Source organism: Gymnoscopelus microlampas (assembly GCF_963454915.1).
Source record: "Gymnoscopelus microlampas genome assembly, chromosome: 12".
Classification (NCBI taxonomy): Eukaryota; Metazoa; Chordata; class Actinopteri; order Myctophiformes; family Myctophidae; genus Gymnoscopelus; species Gymnoscopelus microlampas.
The window spans coordinates 29545490-29563669 of NC_139949.1; the positions used below are offsets into that span (position 1 = coordinate 29545490).

General features: G+C 41.2%; 1 protein-coding gene across 6 annotated transcripts; it reads left to right on the forward strand.

Moving 5' to 3' along the window:
• The first annotated feature begins 1464 nt into the window (after positions 1-1464).
• spns3 (SPNS lysolipid transporter 3, sphingosine-1-phosphate (putative)) lies at positions 1465-12411 on the forward strand. Of its 6 annotated transcripts, XM_084073470.1 has the most exons (15): positions 1465-1600; positions 4175-4420; positions 4573-4638; positions 5060-5196; positions 5669-5820; positions 5932-5998; positions 6120-6262; positions 6379-6531; positions 6622-6811; positions 6924-6989; positions 7082-7180; positions 7437-7608; positions 9306-9364; positions 9470-9521; positions 10940-12411. In XM_084073470.1, exons 2-15 carry the CDS (start codon positions 4195-4197, stop codon positions 10951-10953), a joined length of 1596 nt encoding a protein of 531 aa, XP_083929596.1. In that variant the 5' UTR covers positions 1465-1600; positions 4175-4194; the 3' UTR covers positions 10954-12411. The 6 variants fall into 6 exon arrangements, 2 of the variants coding, with proteins under 2 accessions (XP_083929596.1, XP_083929597.1); XM_084073471.1 differs by lacking the exon at positions 9470-9521 and having other exon boundaries at positions 10936-12411; XR_014601900.1 differs by lacking the exon at positions 9470-9521 and having other exon boundaries at positions 7437-9364; positions 10936-12411.
• The last annotated feature ends 5769 nt before the right edge of the window (positions 12412-18180 follow it).

An 18180-nucleotide genomic window follows, 5' to 3' on the forward strand; every position in this document is an offset into this window, starting at 1 on the left:
TCACCCCTCTAGCTTATTTCTGATTAGAATTATTGAGTGTTACGTTTGCCCCCTGTTACTTTTGACCCCAGTCTCCATACCCTGTCCTCTAGTCTACCCTCCCTGCCATCCCACCCAAACAAACATAATGAGCAGGGGCTAGATGAGTCCTTGGTGTGAGGTCTAGTAGTAAGTAGTCTGATTAGTTTGTTTTGAGAGGTCTGTAGTTTTGATTTTAGTACCTTTGAGGTGATAGAGTACCATGAGGTGCATGCATTGTCAAAATGACATTGGATGAGTGCTCTAGACAGACGGAGTTGGATTCAGCTGAAGCCTTGCCTGTCATGATATAAGCCTGACACACAGGTGGCAGTATAGCACAGCAGAGATACAAGGAAGTCTATGTCAGTAATAACCAAAATAACCCCAAAACTGTCCAAATATCATTCATCATATCCTTTTTTATCCAGGAAAAAGCACGCATTGAGATTCAATTCTATTTTCCAAGAGTGACCTGGCACTATCACTGTTTGTGTTTGGACAACAGTTCTTGTGTTATCATTTCATTACTGTTACGACAATGGTCGTATTTTTGGTTATATTTTTGGGTTATGGTTTGTTTCTAGTTTGGAATGGTGTGGTGTGCTAGGCATGGGTGTGAGACTGTGGGTGTGTGTCTATGTGGATGCCCGGTGGGTGCCTGTGTGAATGCAAATCAGGTGTGCCAATCCATGGAGATGATTGGATGGGTAGCTTCCAGGGGTTCCAGCTCCTGAGTGCCTAACTTTTTTTCTTCTTTTTATTTTCAAGAAATATGATAAGTGAGTATATTGACAGCATTTGATAGTGCTCTATTATTCTTAGTATTTACTGCAAAACGATGACAAGTTATAGGCCTACTGTAGGTTATCTGACTGGAAGTGGCCATTTCAAAGAAAATAAAAGATAAGTTATTGTACATATTTAGTAGCAGAACTATACACACCAATAAGTATAGAAACAGTATTCATGTATTGATTAAGGGCATACTGTCACAGTCACAGACTTTGTCTGTCTTGTCTAGGTGTTATATTTCTATATTATGTTATTGTTCTAGTTGTTTTGGTTCTTGTACTCCCCAGTTGTATCTCATGTGTAATCAGCCCTCATGTATATATTAATCTTGTTCCCCAGGCAGTCCTCATCAGATCATTGTTTGTGTTGCATCGTTTGTCTGTAAGATCTTATGCTCACCTGTATTAAATTCCCAATCATGGGTTTTGAACGCTATATTCGGCTTGGCTGTCCTGCATTTGGGTTCTCACCACACCACCAGATCTAGTAGCCAGGGCAGGGACATTGCACAAAGAGTTAAAAGAAGAAGAACAAGAAGAAGACAGACGGTCAGATAGCTTGTGTACAACATTACATCACAGGGATGATCTGTGTGAAAACGCATGACCAGCCCAGAAGTGGGCTGGTCTCTTTGCTAACTTAATATGACACAGAGCATATAAGAGCCTAAGGGAGATCTCTGTTGTACCTCCTCAAGCCTGGTATATACAGTGGGAGTTACCTTCACTGAGAACTACTAATATGGAATGTAGTGAATAGGACATCACTGCCAAGACTTCATTAACTTGTAGGTAAGGCTAGTTGTTTTTTTTGTTTTTTTTAGAGTCATTACATTGTCATTATACTAGATGTAGTGTTGATATTGTAACACTGCTTGCACCACAGAACATGATAGAGATTTTGAAACTCATTGTGTTTGTAAGATTTCTACAGAGCCTGGTCTATGGATTTTAGCAGCCAAAGCTTGAGTTCTAGTATACAGTAGGTGGCCAGTGACTTTGACCAGTTTCACTTTCAAAACCTTTGCATCATGCATGTCACACAAACCTCAGAATGTGATGCGTTTTGTTGATATAATACGTTTTTTTAGTCCTATCCACCAATCCAACATTTAACTTCCACAATCCACATTATCAAAACCATTGGTGTTGTGTGCCGCATTCTGTTTGGGTGACATGCATGATGCAAAGGTTTTGAAAGTGAAACTGGTCAAAGTCACTGGCTACCATTTCCTGCAAAGAATTTGAAACTATAATAGCTGCATTGTTGCCAATGCAATTGACTCTCCAAACTGGGCTGAATGCATTGGCTACACCACAAGAAGCCATTCCAGAAACCATTCAATATACACAGAGCAAGGGGCCATGCTTGAAAGGAGGAATTCATTTGATAAACATTGTTGTGAAAGAACATGTTTAGATTTTTCAAAGGGTTCTTTTCTTTCTTTCTTTCTTTTTCCTTTATTTATTCAGGGGAACCCATTGAGAGCAAGCTCTCTTTTTCAAGGATGCCCTGATAACACCATATATATACACCATGATAACAAACATTTGAATCACATTACAATGTGCAAGGTTCAAGGATTCAAAGTTCTTATGTCTTGTGTATAAGAATAACAATTACATTTGTTCAGCTCATTGGGACATTGCTGCAACATGATAACAAAATAATGATAATAATGAAAGAAAGAAAAGCAGCAGAAAAACATCTCTACGCAATTTGATGTTTGATTGATTGATCAACTGTTTTATTTTCAAGGCATCAAACCTCATTTGTCTACAGTATGTGGCTGATCATTCTCACTACCTTTCATGAAATCCACCCAAATGTTAATAACTGCCACCCATCACTGTGGGCAGTTGGGACTGTAGCAGTTATGTACAGTACTGTAGACTGATTATAGCATAGAGCTTTTTTTCTCATTGATATTACTTGTGCACAGCCAGTCCCAATACTCCTTTGATGGCGTCACAGTAGGCCTTGAACAGGATTTATCTGTATGACTGTATGTAATGTATGCATTTACTGTAGGCCTATGTATGTCCCTTCAAAAGAAGACCAATCACAGCCTGAAAGCCTGAAATGCCTGTGGAATAACACGCACACAAGCAACCAGCCTGTGCAGTTTTGCCACTGAACGCTTGTGCTTTGTGCAGGTTTTTCCCCTCACAAATTGCACACATAGTAACTTACTATTAATAGATAACAATATTAGAGAGTGAGGCCACACTATGATCTCTCACACACACGCACGCACGCACGCACGCACGCGCGCGCGCACACACACACACACACACACACACACACACACACACACACACACACACACACACACACACACACACACACTCTCTCTTATGTTTCTCCACTCGTCATTTTCCTTTAATTTGTCACCCCCGTCCGTCTGTATATTCACATTCTTATTTATTCATTGTTAGGGCAGTGTTTGCTTTATTTAGATATGTACTCTAGCATTGTAACGAGACAAGAAACTTAGGGCAGAGAGGTGGAAGGATATGCAGCACTGATCTCCAGCTGGAAAAACAGGGATGCAGCAATTATGTGGTCAACCTACTCTCCGGTCAACTACTGGTGTGACCTGTAGTCTGCCTTTTTTTGCTGTGGCTCAAAACCTTTACCACAATCACCACAACAAACCTTTAAATACAAACCCTCAGTGGTATAGTTTTTGCCCTGGGTGTCAAATCCTGTGGTCAAGTTGGTCAATAACTGCAAAACAGCCAACAAAGTTTCAACTTGAGAGCTGTAAGTGTATACTATACATGAAACTGATTTCAAAGTGCTATACTTACAGTTCACAGGTGGGTCTAACTGTGTCCTGCTTTAAAAGCTGTGTGTGTGTGCGTGTGTGCGTGTGTGCGTGTACGGTACCTGAAAGCCTCTTCCCTTGAATTTGTTTTTTCAGGCACCTACATTATTCTAACTTCCATTCTGAAACTTATCCCCAATTTCTATTTCCACAAACTGCATTAAGTTAATGCCTAAAGTGGATTAACAATGAGAACTGCTAAAACAATAGTCAGGTTATGTTACTGTATGACCTGAGGAGTTATGTCAATTTGTCTCATTAGGTTACTATACTGAAGCAGAGAAACACTGAAAAGCATGTAAATCAAAAGGCATCTCTGCCAACTGAATTAATATCTGTACTTCCCAAATAACTCAATTATGGCACTAAAATGTCATTTTTAGCAGGTTGACTTGTTTACAAGACACAGGTCACAATCAATTTGCAGCTCTGAGGTTAGGAAAAGGATGCATCTAAGGTCACCGGTTCACCCCCCAATCCGCCCAGCATACCTTCTATGCATAACTACTGTTCAACATACTCTGCTTGCAGGTGACTAAAAGCCTGGTACAATGGAGTCGAATGGACCAGTGATGATCCAGCAGGATGGAGGGACAACTCATCTGAGTAACAGTCGCAGCTCTACTCCACGCTATGGTTCCATTGTTAATAGCCTTTCCTCACTTCTACCAGCCACAGAGGTGAAACCAGCCATATCACCTGTGCGCTCGTACATAGCAGTGGCTGTGCTCTGTTATATCAACTTGCTCAACTACATGGATCGATACACAATAGCAGGTTGAATGATCGCCTCTTTACATCCACAGTGTACTGTATGCATAATAAGCTACCTCTTGTTTGATGGGGACCACTAAAGGGTGATTTATACTTGTTGTGCACCAGTGTCGCCCAGACTTAACATGATCTCTTGAATCTTTATTTTCATGAAGGAGTCCTTCTCAACATACAGAAATTCTTTGATATAAATGACAGCACATCTGGACTTCTACAGACAGGTATAACAATGCAGTCAAATACAAAACTCCATTCTCAAGCACTTTTACTGTGCTAATAGGATAATAGGATATAAAAGTTATATTTGTGTGACAAGTTTATCGGCCCTAACACCTACAAGCCAATTTACAGGCTAAATGTGTTTGAATGTCAAATAAATTCCATGACCATCTGTCATTTAAATTGTATTGAAAATGAATTTACCTGTAATCTCGCTGAGCCAAAATGTGCAGTAGGTGGTATGGGTTGCATGTCTTCTGATACATACTGTAGGCCTATAATGTATCTTTAATCATTGTTAGTTTGGATTGTGTGCTTGCAATCAATCTGTGGCAACATGTTGCAAAGTGAATGACTCGGCATGATGTCAAATGATGACGTAGACATGTAGCTCTTTTGCATAAGATGTTAACATACTTACAGTTTTCATTTGCAGTTTCATTTTTTTGGCTCCTCTCTTTGGTTACCTTGGCGACCGCTACAACCGGAAGGTTATCATGATTGTTGGCCTGAGTGTGTGGCTTGTGACTACCTTGAGCAGCTCCTTTGTCAGCGAGTCGGTAATTGAAAACTCAAGAATTGAGTGTGTACACATGCACTGTTTAAGAACAGAAGCACCATTCATCTGCCATTTGTTTGATCTTCCCATTTAAATGGCATTCTAATCTAGGGTAGCACTGCTGCTTCTGCTTAGAATTATGTTATGTTTTCCTTAGAACATGAGAGTAGATCAGTTCGTATGAGTAAACATTAATTATGCCGGCCCACAGCCGCAGAAAACCAACAAAATTGAGTATACATACAGGTTCAAAACTTAAGGATGAAATACATTTAGATATACAGTACCTTACAGTACACAGCCTGTTCTTGGCCATAAACACTAAACATGTGAAATAGACTGGTATAACCTTTGATGTTTTAAAAACAATCTAATTAATTTGAGTCTTTTTGACAAGGATGAATGTATATCGTATATTCTTTTTTGTAATGGGTCTGTGCCATCCTGTAACTTCAATGTCGTGTTCTTTTCAGTATTTCTGGTTCTTGGTGTTGATGAGAGCTCTGGTCGGGACAGGAGAAGCCAGCTACTCCACTATCGCTCCCACCATCATTGGAGACCTCTTTACTGGAGGTCAGAGGACCATCATGATCGCTGCCTTCTACATCTTCATCCCTGTCGGCAGGTTAGACATCTTCAGATACAGCTAGTATAATTTGTATTGATTAATCCCTTTGGAGTGTTTAGGACTTCAGGCTGAAAGGGGTTACACAACTATGTGTTTTGTTTTTCTTAGTGGTCTTGGATATATAGCAGGATCATCCATTGCCACTCTCACAGGGGACTGGCGTTGGGCTCTTAGGGTAAACAGATTCATATCATGCATATCAAATAAGTGGACTGTTACAGATCTAAAAATAAATCTACTTTTATATAAACTGGTTGTGAACTTACAATATATGATACTATTTTTTGTGTCATAAGATCATTCCCATTTTAGGTGTAGTGGGAGTTGTCCTGCTCATCTTCTTAGTCCCCAACCCCCCCAGAGGGGCAGCAGAAACCAATGGAGAGGGGATCATAGGACAGAGCTCATACCTAGAAGACATCAAATACCTTCTGAAGAAGTAGGCGAGGAAATTATAATTACTAGTTTACTGCCTTCACAAAATAAAAGTGACACTGATTTACATTCACATCCTCCTATTTACTGTACGTTTTACTTGTCCCTCTGATGCTCCAGTAAGAGTTTTGTGTTGTCGACGATGGGAGTGACAGCCATGGCCTTCTTAACCGGAGCCCTAGCTTTCTGGACGCCCACCTTCCTGTTCAGAGCTCAGGTCACACAGGGAATCCGACCGCCGTGCATCCAGGAGCCCTGCGACATCTCAGACAGGTACAGGGCGTGCTTTGTCCTATCTTTACATCAATTAGTTCAAATGTGAAGGATTTTAATGGAACAATCCACTTCATCTCCCCTGAACAGTTACATCTTTGGTGGCGTTACAGTGGTGACAGGTATCTTAGGAGTGGGCCTTGGAACCGCATTGTCCAGGTGCCTGAGGGACAAAGTGCCCAATGCTGATCCAGTCATCTGTGCTGTGGGCATGCTGGGATCAGCCCCTTGTTTCTTTTTTGCCATCTTCTTGGCATCAATCAACATCCCTGCCACTTATGTAAGAAACTCACCCTTTTTCCATTTCTGGTATCCTATAACAGTCATTGCGGGTAACATTTAGTGCTTGAGGAAATCATATAGATTCATGTCATAATCACATCTGTTTTTAGGTGTTCATTTTCATTGGAGAGACACTGCTATCATTGAACTGGCCCATACTGGCCGACATATTGCTGGTGAGTTTGAGTTTTGCATTGATGGCTAGAATCAGCAGAGTCTGCTTAAACATAGAGTGACTGTGTTGTTCTGTAATGCCTGTGTTCTTCAGTATGTTGTTGTGCCAACCAGAAGGGCCACGGCCGAGGCGCTCCAGATTTTGGTGTTACATCTCTTGGGTGATGCAGGGAGTCCCTACCTAATAGGAACGGTGAGAAATCATCAATATTCTTTGGTCAGCTTCAAAAAGATTCAAATTCCTTTAGCTTATATCTACATTAGTCTTGGAATATGTCTGTGCAAACACATTTGAACCCCTTTATATTGTGTTGTGTATTTCAACAGAATGTCAACAGTAACAGTGGATATGTTGCGACAAGTTGCTGTCTCTTCGGTAAACCAAGTGTTGCCGTATCTACAGTATATATCACTGACCACTACCTCTTTTGTTTCACGCTGTTCTCTAGATATCTGATGCTATAAGTAAGTACAACCCTGAATCGTCTGTGTGGAGGTTCCGCAGTCTAGAGTACAGCTTCCTTCTCTGTCCCTTTGTTGGAGTCTTGGGTGGATTGTTTTTCCTCATGACTGCCCTGTACATTACCCAAGACAGGAAAGCAGCTGATTCATTGGCCAAAGGTAATTGGACAATGTTTCCAGTCTTCCTAAGACAGAATATTGTTAAATTGATATGGCTTAAGTTGCATAGCTCTTTCCAAAACAACTGCTTTTGGTTTATGGGCAAAGTAGAAACAATTCTAAGAATGCATGATGTTGTGTGTGAATGTTTGTGTGCATGGCAGCTTGTGTGTGTTCAGCATGAGAGACTGGCATGGGACTGAGAGTCTGCAATTGTGTTGTGTAGTTAGCGCAAATAACGCAGTCATTGCTTGAGAGTCCACACATCGTGATACTTGCTCAAGGACATCCCCTAACAATGTCCTCTTTGTGCCCTTCCTCTCTGCTAAACCACTGCAACTAACTTCCTATCAGTTACTGCTCCCTTTCACACAGAAGACAACAAATTCCACTTATCAGAATGCATGTTGCAGTAACAGGTTGGTCATTTGGTTTGCAGTGAATCAGAGGAAAAGAGGCCACACAAATTGTTTTCCTAGTTTGCATTAGAGATGGCCATATTCTCACCATTCTGTTGGATCTGTGTTTATGAGTTTGCCAGGCATCTACTACACTAACATGGCTGTAACAGGGCTCGGGAGGCCTGCAGCTGGACAGACATCAGCAGGGGTTATGATCAAAGTTCTCTTTTATTTCCAGCGTTTTACAGACACTCAAATTAAGCTGCTTGCTATGCATGCATATACAGTAGGTATAATCACAAAGTAGATATTGCTAGCCTGGGACCAGACGAATCTGCCAGTGCAAAAAAAATATTGCCCTCTGCAATTTGGGTCTAGCACCGCTCCGTTGTGAATCCATTTCCTGCTCCCGAAGTCTGGAGTGACCAATCAGGGCCCAGTATTCAAATATGGGAGACTGTAATTGGTAGTTGGTTGTAGGTTTAACCAATTGCGTCCAGAGCCATTGTTTTGATCCTGCCCCCTTGGAAAAAAAACATCCTCATAGAAGCACCAGACTTATATCCACGCAGTGATATAGACTGGCAACGCGAGGCTAAGATATTGCCACTACAAAATTCAGTTATTTACGGAAAGTCCCAAACATCACGCTCTTTCAGCGTAATTCTGGTATCCAAGGAAAGTCCCCGAACGAACCTCATGCTCTTTCACTAATTCTAGTCTCAGGTCATTGAAGAAAGAGGCAAGATGGTTCTTCGTGCTGTTATGACAGAGGCTCTCTCCCCTCAGTGGGTGGGGGAATGGTCAATTTATCCTTTGTGCATCGATTAGGATTACGTCACTGCACAACAATGTGCTGTCACACTCAGCCCAGAGTCTGCTTGATTTCCAGTGCTTTAAATAAGTGGTTCTCAAATGGTCTGCTGAGGCACATTGGTGTGCCATGAGACAAGCCCAGGTGTGCATTGGGATAGGCTATTGTGACAAGCACACGTATTGCAATACAACTATACAAAATGTTATGAATTTTTTTTTTTAATTGACTATATCAGTAGCCTACTTTGTGCTCACTCATTTCCCAATACAGATACTATACCCTAAAATCTTCACTATGAATACAGACGTGCCTTGAGATTTAGATTTCCAGTGATGAGGTCGAGTCCTTATGCTCTGTGTAGGTCTCTGATCTTGCTGTGACAACTTTGTTTCCTAGTCGGTCTCTTTGGTGCTGACATTGCGGACTCATGCGTGCATGTTGTGTGTGTACGTGCCCATGCATTTATTTTCATGTTCCAGGAGATCCTCCACCGCAACTGGCTGCTAGGGATGAGTCCACCGTGGAGCCGAATACTGGGGTAAAGCTGAAATGTTTTAATAATAATTATATATACTGGGATAATTTACATAATGAAAATTATGAGAATTAGAATCTGAAGGAGCAATGTTTCTCCAAAGATAAGTTCATGTTGGGTGATGGTAGGCGGGGCTGTGCACAGACGTTTGAGAAGGCAGGTGCCCTGGCCTAATAAGCTGCGTGCAGACACACGCACGCACGCACGCAAGCAAGCACACACGCACACACGCACTCACGCACGCACGCACAGACACAGACACACACCAAAAACTTCTAAAATTGCCTATTCATTACCGAAGAACAGTAGCAAAAATGTATAAACCAGAGAAGCTAAACAAGCAAGTATACAGACTTTATAAATTTGTCAATAATAACATACATTATAATCCACTTTAAAATACTGCTCACCACCTACAAGGTACCAATCTGGCTCACCCCTACCTCTCTGACATCCTCCATCCCAGGGGTGGGATGGATCATCCAGGGCTTTCACTGTGGCTGCCCCCTCCCTCTGGAATGCACTCCCACTATTCAAATAGGCCTACAATACTTCCTTCAAAACCACCCCGAAAACCCACCCGTTCAAAAATTGCTTGAGGTCGAGTTCACAATGTTCTTAACTCTTGTTTTACCTTTCTTTTTTATCGTTTTCTGTGTTTTTGTCCCCTAATGTTGTTTCTTTAACCCCCCCCCCCCCCCCCCCACACACACACACACACACACACGCACACGCACACGCACACGCACACGCACACACACACACACACACATACACACACACACACACACACACACACACTTCACACTCAGACTATAAAGCGACTTATAGTACGTAGAAAAGCACTGGCCTATATAAGGAGGTAGTGTTATTATTGTTATTAAGTCAAAAATATTAGCTTTTTGCAAAGGTATCAATGGAACCTATCAAGTTCAAACTTGACGTGTTATGTGTATGATGTCTTGAATTCTAAAACCAGATGCCCACATTATGTCTCAGTCTTGGAAACGGATACATTCGTCTGATTCCTACTGCGTTATTGAAAGTGTTACATAGGCTACTTATTGTGGGGATTGAGTGCATGATAACTTCATTTGCTTTCTTTTGAGTTGAGCATGCAAGTTCCCTTTTTCTCTTCTTACTGTCAATGTCACTGCTTCACAACAGGAAAACAGATAGCTATAAACTGAAGCAACTCTTTTACTTTTAATAGTACAAAGTGCACAGCAATGTACCACTGTTGAAATGGTATCCTCGCATTGGGTGGTGCTGTTTGTCTTCACTGGACACTGAAACAATCTAGTTTTCAGGTACAGGCTTTTTGAGCTTGCAATATTTCTAATCAAATTTGGCGACATTGTTTCGAAGGTCTGAATGTCTGTCTTCCCCATTTTGAGACTTTACTGCTGATCTACTCTACATGCATAATGAGCAGTATTGTCCCAGAGAGAATGTCTAATTTGCCTCTCTACAGGGGTCAATAAAACTGTCATTAATTGTTAAAAGTTTCATACTTCATACTGTCCTGGTAAAAAAAAAAACATCTGCTTGTCTCTGTCTGTCTGTCTGTCTAGGAAGCGGTGGTAACCTAATGACTTCTTGTTACCAGAACAACGTTGGTTCACATCCCGAGGTTGACTGATGAAAAATGGGAGTGAGGAAAATAAATGATTGATGGCGCTCCCCTGTTGTTGAGGTGCATCAGAACAAGGCACTTAAGCACGTCTGCAACATACTGTATCTGCTCAGTGGACTAAAGTTAAACGCTGTGTTGAACTGGACGCCTCCCAGGTGTGAATGTGTGCATACTTTGAGGGTAAAAAGCAGGACACTGCTGAAAATACATTGTGTGTGTGTGTGTGTGTGTGTGTGTGTGTGTGTGTGTGTGTGTGTGTGTGTGTGTGTGTGTGTGTGTGTGTGTGTGTGTGTGTGTGTGTGTGTGTGTGTGTGCGCGCGCGCGCGCCATACATTGGGCAATACATTGGGCAATACATTGGGGTGTCTCTCAATGCATTGTTATGAAAATGCAATTCAATCATGTTTAGCAAGGAACATTCCACCCCCAAAACAGATTTCACATTTTCCAAATTTGCAAAAGGACCACATTCTTAACATTTACCTGCCGCTTATGATGTTATGCTGACACTTGCTCATGCACAAGCAACCATTTTGACTTGCAGATACCCATGGCTCAAAATCAATCTAGGCAGAAATTATGCTGAATTTGGGCATCATCAGACTGACCTTTCCCTCAATGAGTGTCCCAGGCAACATGCAGCTGCTGCCTGCTAATGAGGACCAGAGTGGGCCTGGGGCTGGAAACATAATGCACCTGATGTAGTTCAAATGGAAGATTCAGCATCCTCCATATTTCATTTGCTTTGAGACTCCCAAATCTCTCCCCCACTCCCCTTGTCAGTGGGTATGGTTCAGATTAGTTGTATGCCATGTGTGATGTGCATTTGATTACAGTATATGGGTGTTTTTATACAAATAAATGATAAAGTATTCCTAATTCTCCCCAGTGGGTATTTATTCAAGACGTTACCGTTTCACCTCCACTAGGTGGCAGTATTCCATCAAAAACATTGGTACTGAAAGCCAAAACAGCCATGCTGCAACAACAATAGAAAAGAATGGAATTTAAGAGGAATTGCAGGACATATGCACCAGACTCCCAGTTGTCAAGCATCAGGGAGGTACAGTAGAACTGACAAGAAATTGTTCGCAATTGCCAACTGTCAGCGCACTATTGCTAACTTAATGTTAGTCTTTTGTACCTCAAGCCAATTACCAACCAGTTTATTCAGTGAGCTGAATAATAAACATGATTAACAGAGAGGTAATGTCACATTAAACAATTGGTGGTACCACGGTTGTACCGTTGGCCAGCATTGTTGGATTTCATAGCTTCATAATCATTATAATAGTTATTATTGCAATTTCACCCCCTCCAATGCACCATATCACTATTGAATTCACAGTGGAAACCTTTTTCTGTCATAACTAATAATCTAGTATGTTAGTTAATTTCATGCAATATATTTCAATAAACACCATGCACATGTTTTTTCACCCATGAGTGTGTGTACTTTAGGTCCTTATTGAACCCATATAGCTGAGCTTAGTCGTGTAGAGGTTTGTGACCTGTTACAATTTACAACACACAATATTGTAAATGGTCAAGCAAATGCTTGACCATTTGCAAAAAGAGTGCCAAGAAACCAGTTATGTGCTACAAAGTAACTAGAATACCAGGTAAACATCAAACCTTGCATGTCTAAACAACATGCTACAGTATCTAAATAACATACATAGATATGTGAACAAGTAACCAAGTACAGATGCATACAGTGTTGTGGAATGTGGTTACGGAATTCTTCAAAATCTCTTGTTAAGATGATACTCAAACAATAAGGCAAAAACACTGATTGGATTTTAGATGATGAATTATTCTTAAAATGTACTGCAGTGCCGGTACATGAAAATTGAGGGGTTAAAGGCCAAGTATAGGGCTATAGTACCATAATATACTTCACATTGAAGAAACACTAGTTAATTACAAGATAACTCTAACACTAATAATTGCTCAGAAGTATAACTACCACCGTGTAAAAAATAGACAACAGGAAGTGATACAAGGAACTAGAAAAAGTGCTCCTCGGAGCACATGTCTCCATTAGGTCAGGTAAGTTATTGTGGGCCAGCGATGTTTGGAATTCGCCAATCAGGATGGAATATGAAAAATCGGACAGATTCGTGTTGATCACATATAGAGATAATGGGTACCGATTTGTGTGATGCGAAAATCTGTAGGAGTAATATATTTTTTTATTTTGTTGCAATGATCGGCCTCAATGGTGGCACTATGAAAGGCCGGTATTAAAAATGCAGGGCAGAGGTAATTCCTTGGCCTCTAGGGAGTGTGTGTGCAAAGTTTCATGCCAATTGTTCCAGTTATAGCGCCACCATGAGGCTGATTCAAAAAATGTAGAGTGGCATTTCTTCCTTGGCCTAGTGAGAATGTGCGTGCAAAGTTTCACGGCAATGGCACGCTGCTTTCATGAACTGAGGCATGTGTGCACAGTTTCACGTCGAATGGGCCAACGGTGCCGGAGATTAGCTGCGGATGGACGGACGGACGGACGGACGGACGGACGGAAGGAAGGAAGGAAATGTTCATGCCCAGATGTATGCAGATGATGTAGTCATTGTGTCATACGGTAGGGACAACACAAATCTTGTATGGGGGTCCCTATAGCACAAAATATTTTCAGTTGGTGAGAACAACCGGTCTACAGGATCAAATGATCACCACAATCTGTGCCTCGAAGGACAGCTGACTGTCCAGGACAACTCCCCGATTCTTGGCAGTTGGAACAGGAACCACCAGGCTGTTGTTGCTGGAAATGGAAAGACCCTGCAGGGGGCAGGACTTTCCAGGGAAGAAGAGAAGCTTAGTCCTGTCTGCATTGAGCTTCAGGTGGTGGGAAGACATCCACTGTGAGATGTCAGCCAGGCATGGAGCAATAATGTGCTCTTCAGAGGCAAGGAGGGAAGGAGGAAATGTCATCAGCATAAAAGTGATAACAGCTTGTGAGCAGAGATGACACAGCCATGGGATCTTGTGTAAAGGGACAAATGAGGGTGTCAAGAGAGGGTACAGGGGGATGAACGCAAACCTTTCAATGAAATCTGAGAGGTCCAGTCAGAAAGGAAGGAGGAGAAACTCTTGAGTGCCGTCCCAATGATACCAAGGTCAGAAAAGGTGTCCAGGAGAGGCTGTATGTTGACTGTGTTAAATACAGCAGACCGAGTCAAGAACGATGAGGACTGATGAGTGGAGGGAGTCAGGGCAGTGTGGAGTACGTCTGTGTCTTCATTGGAATGTGCAGGTTCAAATCCAGACTGGTTTTGATGCAAATGGTTGTTTTGTGAGAGATAAAAAGAGAACTTGTTGGAAACAACTTGTTGAATTCACGGAACATGAGCAGGCTTTAGCATTGTCAGTTACTAGCATGTAGATACAGCACCCAGGGGGCTATGTACATGCTTGGATAGGGGTCTAAGACATGCAAGCCATGTTTGCATACCCTGATATGACAACAGCTAGTCAATCAACTTGCAAACTGCCAGACTGCCTGCCTGAAAAAATTGAAACACTTGGGGCAGAGGTTCGGAGTTGGCATCCAGGGAGTGTGTGTGCAAAGTTTCGTTGCGATCAGGCCAACGGTGCAGGAGTTTAGCTGTTGACAGAAGGACGGACAGGGTGCAAAACATACTCTCTCGCCATGCCTTTCGGCCTGGCGGAGACAACAACTCTTGACAATGCCAAGAGGATGGAAGCTGAAGGTGAGGAAAGCTAAACTTATTTTTCTTTTTGTCTCTGCCAGGCCGAAGGCGTGGCCGACACTATGTTTTGCACCCTGTCCGTCCGTCCGTTCGTCTGTGGACAGCAAATTTCCAGCACTGTTGGACCGATTGGTGTGACGTTTTTCACATTGGCCTGTTATAGTGCCACCAGGAGGCCGTTTTTTGCAAAACAAATGTTTTGATATTACTCCAGATTTTGTCCAAACATCACGCAGTTCTGTCCGATTTTTCATATTCCCTCCCGATTGGCTAAGATTGGAGTTAGCCGGAGTGGCCTGTTTTGAACAAAATGCCTCAAATCATAAATGGTTGCATTTATCCGATTGCTGTGAAACTTTGCACATACATTCCCACTAGGCCAGGTATGAAATGCCACACTACATTTTTCAAATCGGCCTCATGGTGGGGCTATTATAGGCCGATTCGTGTTTTTACCTATAACTGGACCGATCTCCGTGAAACTTTGCACACACTCCCTAGAGGCCAAGGAAAAACCTCTGCCCATTTTTCACATCGGTCTTTTATAGTGCCACCAGCAGGCTGATTTTTGCAAAACATTTTTGTTTATATTACTCATACAGATTTTGTACAAACATCACACAAATTGGTACACATTATCTCTGTGGTCATGTCATCAAGACGGACCAGATTTTTCATATTTCATCCTGATTGGCTAAGATTGACTTCTACTACCGGGCCTGGCGGAGATCTGTGATCCAAGGATACAAAATTAAAGTTAATATTGATATATAGTCATATCCTGCATAAGTCTTGTATCATGTTAATTTGTCAAGAGAAGGATTTTAGTCTACACTTAAAGCAATTTATACTTTATTGTAATACCATGTCGCTTGCCGAAAATAACAGATCTTCAAGTGAAAAACAAATTGAAATTTTGGGCTTTAGGTCATATGGGTACATTCTGTGTAGCATAGCAGCCAAGCACACACGTATCCTAAATGGTATGTAAAAAACACTCTAACAGTTCAACCTGTAATTAAAACACAATAGGTATTGTGTGCACCATATTTCAGAACACTTTATCTACATACTTCCCTGCTTCCCCTGTTGATCCTGACTGTTCAGGAAACTGTCACAATGGCTAATAAATTGTGGGGGCCGATCAATGAGGGGGCCAGAGGCAGAGCGGATGTGGTCAATGTTTACTCTGGGATAGGTCACATTCCACAGCCATGCATATGGCCAAACTGACGTATTCACATGAAATAACACACTGAAACATGTACAGTGGTATATGGAAATTTTACAAATGGCACGGTGAAGAATATGTAGATGGAATGTACAGTATACACCATGTACCGTATATTTACTGCAGGAGAAATATTTGTTAGCTTTGTTAGCTCACCCATCCAAGGGTCAGCTATTTATTAGCGAATGCAAAGTCCTTAAAGGGGAAATCCACCCATTTTCAATATTTAACTATGTCATTAATATAGCATAAAGAAGTTGTGTGGAAATAAGAAAAAAGTTCCCCCCTTTCTGTGTTGCCTTGAAAGGGTTTAACATTGCAAATTACAACATGATGACTCATCATGTTGTAATTTGCAATGTTAAACCCACAATCAATCCTCCATTTCAAGGCAACACAGAAAGGGGGGAACTTTTTTCTTATTTCCACACAACTCCTTTATGCTATATTAATGACATAGTTAAATATTGAAAATGGGTGGATTTCCCCTTTAAGCCAAGCAGTTGCCTCCTGATCTGTTGTATGGAGGGCGACTAGTCCTCCTTTAGGATCAGCTGAAGAATAAAACCACATTTGTGGATGTGATGTTGCACTCGCTCCTTATCACTCAACAACTGGTGGAAAGAAGTGACATCATCCTGCCCTTTATTTTACCATCATGCTGTCCTTTCTCTACAATTCTGGACATCTTCACGAGTTTAGGCCTCAGGCAGTGTAGGCAAATTAGTTTATAAATAAATATTGGATTTATGTGAATACATGATTATATAGTATAAAAGATGTACTTAAAAACTAATATAGATAAATAAAATGAACAAATACATAACATATGAGCAACATTGCAGTTGCTCATTTAACATTGCAGTTGACATTGGCTACAGGAAACACATGACTGGTTTAAAGAGATGCGTGTTGGAAAGTGTTATACAGCCTTTGGTGTTATTTTTAGTGGTAAAAATGCACAGCTCCAAGTATATGTTTTCAGCTGAGTGAAAGTGTTGATTAGACAATTAAATTGTGGGTGATAATTAAGGCAGAGATTCTGTCACAGTAAATGCATGGAAAAGTACACGAGAGCATAAGATAAGATATGAACAATATAACAGAATATATTTATTATATAAGATATTTATTCTTCATAGTAATGCAGTGTTGGACAAATTACTCTGTCTTAAAAAGGGTTTTTAGGATGATATAGTCGATGAGCTTTATTGGATAAACAGTGCTAAATTCCTTCCTGTTCATCCATGATTGTGCTTTTTATAAAAGTCCAACGAAGCATTTCTCACTGTCATGCAAGCACCTACAGTACTGTATGTGTGGAGCAGTGAGTGCAAATGCGGACTGCAATGGTAGTGTGGCCAAGACTGAGGTTTGTGCTATAATGGCATGTGTGCTTTCTGCTCCTATGTATTTAGCATTCCTGTTCCGGAGGTCTGTTGGCCAATGGGATCAAGAAGACGGCTGTTGGTTCACAGAGACAGGCATGGCAAGCAGAATAATTACAAAGATCTATTCAGTCTATAAATACGAGCCACAGCACCACAGTGATCTGGCTTCCCTGGAACTCGACCTCAGTCCTGTACCAGCACAAAAGCCATCCCATCCAATAGATCTTACGTTGAGCTTTTTATCCCATTTAGATCTGTTGTAGTAACCTATATATCTCTGCTGTTGGGCAGAAACCAGTTAACTCCAAAATTTTCATTTTTCAGGAAATGAAAAAAAAACAAAACAAAAAGTGGAGTTAGGAGGTTTTGTTCATCATTGATAAGAACAGCTGAATGGACCTCCACGCTCACAATGAGGTTGGAGGTGAAAAGGGGGTGGAGCTTGGAGTCAGCAAAACCAGCTAACTCCACCCCCCTTTGGTGGAGTTAGCTGGTTTAGCAGAAAGTTTGAGGATCCAATGGAGTTAGCTGGTTTTGCCAGACGCGCTTTTTAATACTTTTCATTGGTTAAATTTTTTTTTAACAACACACAGACGTAAAGGGTGTTCAATACCACTGATTTATGGAAAAAAAATGCAAAAACGTCAAAATGGAGTTAGCTTGTTTCTGCCCTGCCCGACAGCAACGATATATGTGTGTGTGTGTATATATATATATATATATATATATATATATAGCAGATAGACACATGAAATAAAACACCTTTAGCTATCACTGAGAATTACTTTCATTTTCCCTAATGTTCATTAACAAAATATTAGAAATCAATAACCATGGCCTGACCT

Coding starts and splice junctions, on each gene's coding strand:
- spns3 (XM_084073470.1), top strand. CDS start 4,195: ATGGAGTCGAATGGACCAGTGATGATCCAGCAGGATGGAGGGACAACT. Junction 5,821..5,931: donor ATCTTCATCCCTGTCGGCAG/GTTAGACATCTT, acceptor TGTTTTTCTTAG/TGGTCTTGGATATATAGCAG. Junction 6,812..6,923: donor TCAACATCCCTGCCACTTAT/GTAAGAAACTCA, acceptor ATCTGTTTTTAG/GTGTTCATTTTCATTGGAGA.